The sequence below is a fragment of the Priapulus caudatus genome, unplaced genomic scaffold (genome assembly GCF_000485595.1).
Source record: "Priapulus caudatus unplaced genomic scaffold, Priapulus_caudatus-5.0.1 Scaffold1596, whole genome shotgun sequence".
Classification (NCBI taxonomy): domain Eukaryota; kingdom Metazoa; phylum Priapulida; class Priapulimorpha; order Priapulimorphida; family Priapulidae; genus Priapulus; species Priapulus caudatus.
The window spans coordinates 46,564-53,584 of record NW_014578657.1 but is presented as its reverse complement, the minus strand read 5'-3'; the positions used below and the strand labels follow the sequence as shown (position 1 = coordinate 53,584).

General features: G+C 46.8%; 1 protein-coding gene across 1 annotated transcript in view; it reads left to right on the top strand.

Annotated features, from left to right (window-relative positions):
• LOC106817101 (cartilage oligomeric matrix protein-like) overlaps positions 1-7,021 on the top strand; it is a 25,020-nt gene that overhangs the window by 17,578 nt on the left and 421 nt on the right. Inside the window, exons 11-13 of the mRNA XM_014821748.1 lie at positions 5,651-5,736; positions 6,054-6,328; positions 6,768-6,858. Coding sequence (XP_014677234.1) covers positions 5,651-5,736; positions 6,054-6,328; positions 6,768-6,858 — 452 coding nt within the window. The remainder of the gene's footprint in view (positions 1-5,650; positions 5,737-6,053; positions 6,329-6,767; positions 6,859-7,021) is intronic.

Sequence of the window (7,021 nt, the reverse complement as noted above, 5' to 3'; positions counted from 1 at the left end):
GAGGATCTGTTGTGTATGGCTGTCTGAGAGAGAGGTGTGTGTGTGTGAGAGAGAGAGAGGGGGTGTGCGTGTTTGTGTTGTGTGTGGGACGGAGAGAGAGAGAGAGAGCTGTGCACGCGTGTGTGCGAGTGAGAGAGAGAGGAAGAGAGAGAGAGAGAGAGAGATGTGCGCGCGCGCGCGTGTGTGTGTGTGTGAGGGAGAGAGAGAACCAAAGAGGGAGTGTATGTGTCAGAGAGAGAGAGAGGTGTTTGTGTTGTGTGTGTGACAGAGAGAGAGAAGAGAGAGAGAGAGAACCAGAGAGGAGTGTGTATGTTGTCAGCGAGAGGAGAGAGAGAGAGAGAACGAGAGAGAGCGAGGTGGTGCACCAGGCGTGCGGGCGTGTGCGAGTGAGAGAGAGAGGAGAGGTAAGAGCAGATCGCTGGCTGTGTGTGTGTGTGTGTCTCTGTGTGTGTGTTGTGTGTGTTGTGTGGTGTGTGTGTGTGTGTCGTGTGTGTGTGTGTGTGTGAGGGAGTGCAAACGGCAGAGAGGGAGCTGTGTATGTGTGCAGAGAGAGAGAAGGAGAGAGAGAGAGGTGGTGCGCGCGCGCGCGCGCGTGTGTGTGTTGTGTTGAGGGTGGAAACCATAACGTTTGGCACGCTGACAAAAAGCCGTTGGGCCCAACGTCTGGCCAAAATGAGTTGCGCCAACGTTGGCATATGACGTTTGCCGCCAAGTTGCAGTATGACGTTGGGCCAACGTTCAGGCAATATGACGGTTGGGACCAAACGTCTGCCAGTATGACGTGGGCGCCCAACCGTTGGCAGTTATGACGTTGGGCCAACGTTGGGCAGGTATGACGTTTTGCGCCAACACGTTTGCAGTATGAACGTTTGCGCCAACGTTGGCAATGATGACGTTTGGGCGGCCCAACGTTTGGCAATTATGACGTTGGGCCAAGCGTTGGCAATATTGACGTTGCGGGCCAACGTGTGGCAATACAGTGACGTTGGGCCAAGCGTTGGCAATATATGACGTTGGGCAACCGTTGGCGCCAACGTTGGGCCTAACGTCCGGGCTGCCAACGTTGGGCCAACGTTTGCCCCAACGAGCAAAAATCCGTTGGGCCAAACCGTGTTGGCAGCCAACGTTGGCCCAACGTTGGCCATGGGCTGAAGACGAGCGTTGGGCACAACGTTGGCCCAACCGTCAGAAGCTATCTGGATAATGTTACAGTGCCTAGGCAAATACCTATCTGGACTCGGAGTTCCAGCAATTACCATCTGCGGACTTGCGAGCCTATAGGCTAAATACCCATGCTGCGACTCCAAAGTTCCCAGGCAAATACCATCTGGACTTGGAGTGCCTATAGGCAAATACCATCTGGACTCGGAGTTCCCAGGCAAATACCATCTGGACTCGGAGTGCCTAGGCAAATACCATCTGGACTCGGAGTGCCTAGGCAAATACCATCTAGACTTGGAGTGCGTAGGCAATTACCATCTGGACTCGGAGTGCCTAGGCAAATACCATGCTGAGACTCGGAGTGCCAAGCCAATACTCATCTCGACTCGGATCAACGTGACTAAGGGCACATTAACCATCCTGGACTCGGGAGCACCCAGACAATTAAATACCATCTGGACCTCGGAATACGAGTGACTAGTGCGTGCGTGTGAGCGCGTGTACGCGCGTGTATGCGTGTACGCGCGTATATATATATATATGTGGGTGTGTGTGTGCGTGCGTGTGCGTGCGTGCGTGCGTGTGAGCGCGTGTATGCGTGTACGCGCGTATATATATATATGTGTGTGTGCGTGCGTGTGTGTGTGTGTGTTTGTGCGCGTGCGCGCGTGTGTGTATCTGTGTGCGTGTGCGTGTGTGTGTGTGCGCGTGCGTGCGTGCGTGCGTGCGTGCGTGTGTGTGGGTGACTTATACGCGTAGATCCAGCTTAGTAGTTACATTCTTTTAGTGGTACAGATGTTGGCTATGGTCTTTGCGTGGACGATGCATGGCATCATGCACATATATATATGCAGGTAGGAATTAAGGCGCAGCTTGGTTTAGGTACAAGTCATAAGGCTTCATGGTGTGTAGAGATATATGTCTAGGGAGGAGAGTGTGTAATAGCCTCTGTACATAAAATTGATTATTCACTTGAAGTCTCCTAATTGTTCTGAATTTGTTGAGCGTTTCTTCGTTTCTTAGTTTGAAATGTTTTACATGAGCCGTACGCCTCTGACTGAAGTTGACGCCCCTCCGCGTGCAATGTAATTGTGCTTGTCACGTATCTTTGGCACAGACATACTGGCAGCCGCAGCCGTTCCGGGCAGCCGCCAGACCAGGCATACAACTCAAACTAATCAACTCGCAGACAGGACCTGGCGAGATGTTACGCAATGCCCTGTGGCACACGGGAGACACACCAAACCAGGTTTGTTTGCAGTGGAACGTGAGTTGTGACGTGCTAAGCGATATTGTTGGTATAGGCAGCTGCTGAGAGGAGAATGCTTTTGTTACTGCAACGCACATAAACTTTAAATAAAATGAGAAGAGAATTTATAGAAGAAGTAAGAAGGACGTTTGGCGAGGGTCCTAAATGTATTTCTAATAGTAAATTACTAATGAGTGATGCCATTGGTGCCTGCACGCGCAGGTGAAGCTGCTGTGGGAAGACCCTCGGGATATCGGCTGGCGGTCACACACAGCGTACAGGTGGGAGCTGATACACAGACCAGATCTTGGGCTCATCAGGTATCTAGATTCTGGATCTGTTAGATAGGGAACTGAACTGAAGTGTATTAGACGCAACGGAATCGTTTATCGTCAATTCCAATTTGTTTGGTACCGGTGCTCTCCTTTTCTTCTCATGTCCTTGTGTGTATCACCTTATCACCCGCACTACCCTCACCTGCAGCGTAACAACCTAACTGCTGCACACTAGCCCGTCCCATTAGCAGATACTAGCTACTGCGTGTACCTGTGCCCAGCCTTACAGGTGACAAAATTCAGTATTGTGATTTGGGAGTATGAAATCGAATGGAAATGGAATCATCGAGTATAAGCCTAGTTTAATGTAAATCATATAGAATTGAAGTTAACGGTTATATTGCGCAATTGGGAATGCTGTTGGGAGTTGAAGAACACTTGAAGTACAGTCAGTATTCTGCAGGGTGAAGTTCTACGAGGGAGCGCAAGAGGTGGCTGATACCGGGAACATCATTGACTTCTCCCTGAAGGGTGGTCGTCTTGGTGTCTTCTGCTTTTCACAGGAGCAAATCATCTGGTCGGATCTGGTCTATCGCTGCAATGGTAAGGCAAACTTGTCTACACAGCAAGTGTCTTAGCAGACAAGCGGATAACGAGTAAAAATAACAGTGAGAATGTAATAGGAGTAAGAGTATGAGAAAAAGAATTCTTGCAGAAAGGAGATACCAATTTAGAGATTAGAATTGAGACAAACACGCGTGCGTATGTGCGCGCGCGTGTGTGAGAAAGTTACAAGCAGAAAGACAGATGGAGAGCAATAGAAAGAGAAAGAGAGAGACAGATTTTATTTCGATAATTAATTATCTAAAATGACCAGGAGCATATAATATAGCATTAGTTATGTAATTGCCACACTGTTATTTTCTACGTGGCATTCGTTCAGACTAACCATATGTACAAAATATGTATGGGTGACATGTTATCTGCATGAATTGCTGATTTGTTGCTTTTCAGACGAGCTACCCCGTGTTGTTACCATGAAGGAGATCAGAAAGTTGCATCGCATGCACCGAGCTAACAATGCTAGAAGCAGTGAAGGCGTGGAGGAGGTAGAAGAGAAAAAGCTGGAGCAGAGAAGGGAGGACGAAAGAGAGGAAGAAGAAGAGATTATAGCAGACAACGTGTAGCAGGGCTCTAGTTAGAGAGATTAACAGAATGCCGTGGTGGATTAATCAGAAGAGAAAAAACGCGTGAAAATTAAAAACCCTTTATATTATTTTTAATGTTATATCTTAGTGTGCATAATATGCATGGGTAGATGAATCACTGCACTAGATTAGCCCGTTTGACTATATAGTCCATACGTGAAATCTGTCAGTCTGAAGTCAGTAGCAGTGATCAAGTATAATGTTTATAGTGATATAATATTGATCATGTATATTGATCATAATATGTTATATATATTGATCATAATATTGATTAACATGACACGAGAATTGGTTAGTCTGCGATTGAGAAGCATATCTCATATCATGTTAGTGCACTAAACAATTATGTATGGCAATTAATGTGGTAATCTAAATATGCAGTTTAACACATCAAAAGCTAGCAGCACACTTCACCATTTTCGTTGCTCATACAGGCAATTTTTGTGGCCGTTGCCGCGTCACAGCACACTTCACCACAAGTTGCCACCACGAGCAATTTTCGTGGTGAGAAATCAAACCGGTTTGATTCTCGGCAACTCGTGGTCACCACTAAATTTCCGTGGTGAGTGGTCGTTGCCGGCCCCCGCACACTTGGCCATTTTTGTGGCGATCACGAAAATTGCCTGTACGAGCAACGAAAATGGTGAAGTGTGCTGCCTGCTTAACACCATTGTCCACCTATATCGTACACAGTGACCAAGCCAAATATGCACACATTTTGTATGATATGTTAAAATGCGGAATCGTGTATTAAAACTTATTATATTGTTCTAAATGAGCTGGATTTTAATTCATGTTAATATATTATTATTCGTAACATCAGAAAATCGAAAAACTACAGCGCAATTGTCGTGTCGTAAGCCCGAACCTAGAGGCACTTGAATTAGGGCCAGTAAAGCAAATAAGGTCGTGCCTTTGCAAACACCAGCCAGATTAGACTTTGTGCTCTGTACGCAATGTATCAACTTCCTCGCGTAATAAAAATTCGTCTGCAATGCTAGCTGGTCCCGCCGCTCACCGCTGTGAACGAGCCGACACGGATGGTTACAGCTCGCTAGTCCGACGGCCCAATAGTCCGAAAGCCCACTAGTCCGAAAGCCCACTAGTCCGAAAACCCACTAGTCCGAAAACCCACAGGGGATGGGGTACCGATCTATACCTAATGTTTAATTAATTAATTAATAAATAAATTAATTTGGTATTTGTTTTATTTTTCATTTTAAATGTTTTTTTTTAATGTTTTTTTAGGGGATGTAAGGGGAGGTGTGTGGGGGGAGCTAAGTGTTTGGATGTGTAGCAAAATTGTACACTACGGTAAAACCTCGTTCTACCGCCCTTCGTAATACTGCGCCAATCTCAAATATTGCCAACAGCTTTATGGCTATGTACAATGCTATAAAAAAACGCATTCAGTAGAACATGTGCGACTCACTGCGACTGCGCTGCGACTGACAATTTTCCAGTCGCATACCCGTCGCTGACAGTCGCAGGGGTGCTTATGTCGAACTCACTCTGCGACGCGATCGTCGCTGCGACTTGCGACTTTTGGTTGCTCGTCTCTGCAACCTGCAACCGCATGCGATCGGTCGCACGCTTCACCGTGTGTATGCGATTTCGAAGTAATTTCGACTGCGATTCTGGAATCGCAGCCGAGTTGGTCCTCTTTTGGTTCAGTCCAGATGGTAATTGCCTGGGAACTCCGAGTCCAGATAGTATTTGCCTAGGCACTGTAACTAACTTGTGTGCTATTTTTTCAGTGACGGGGATGGGATTCAGAACAACCTGGATAATTGCCGAATGGTGCCTAATGCCAACCAGCTGGACACTGACGCAGACGGCATTGGTGAGCTTGCACCAAACAATAGAACAGCAGTGCGCACATCTCGCCAACTTAGCAGCCCTCTAGCATGATCTGTCTTTCTTTAAGAATGAACAACGTAGTGATGATTCTCACGTTTAGCTCCACCACTCTACCACAACACGCCACTTGACGCTGACCGTGACACGTGACATGCGGGTGACTGCACTGATGCATGATGATGCTTCTCCAATTATCACCTATATGCATGTCAGACAGATTACTACAGTATTTCTCAGCCAAACAACGAGTAAACAATTCGATTGCTCTGTGATGAGTAATTAAGTTGTTGTTAATTGCAGGAGATGCGTGCGACAATGATGACGATAATGATGGCATCCGCGATCGCAGAGACAACTGCCCCCTAGTGGAAAACCCGGGTCAGGAGGACGCTGATGGAGACGGCATTGGAGACGCATGCCAGAATGATAACGATGCCGATGACGTCATTGACACGTATGATGTCTGTCCTGACAACAAAGAGATTCACACCACAGACTTCCGCACCTTCCAAACTGTTGTGTTGGATCCAGAGGGGGAGTCACAAATTGACCCCCACTGGGTGATCCTTAACCAAGTAAGCCATTCTTTTTATGGCAATAAAGATTTTACGTACATTAAAGTATACATGTATTAGTAGCATATATTAGTGTATGCACACGCACATACACATTCATATATGAATGTTATTAGAAAGTATGCCAGCAGTTGGTTGGTGACATCTATTGGCAAGCCTTCCAACATGTCAACGTTTAGCAATCAGTTCTCTAATGCACCTCGGTACATCATGAGATTGTTTAGTAGGGGGACTTAATTGTTTCTGGCATTTATTCTCAATCACACTTAATCATGTTAGCAATGCCAGATAGAGCATATGGGACATACTTTTGCTCATCTAGCCAAGTTGCACTGAACTGGTTAATCAAATATATACCGTGCGTTCTGTTGATCGTTAACCAAGTAGCTGCAAACTAAATTAGAATGTGTCACAAGTCACAAATTCGCACATTCTCAAGACTGCAAATAAAGCCATAGTAAAGAGAGGGGATCATGAGATGCACTTTGGCACACTCAGTTTAGACCTGCTGAACCCTGCCCACCGACAAGGTCTGGCTGGGACATTTCAACTCGCAGCTTGCGACACACACGTTTCGACGTTTGGCAGCCCGCACAAACCGTATTCGCCGCGGCCCGCGCAAACCGTATTCGCTGCGGCGCGTACAAACCGTATTCGCTGCGGCGCGTACAAACCGTATTCGCTGCGGCGCGT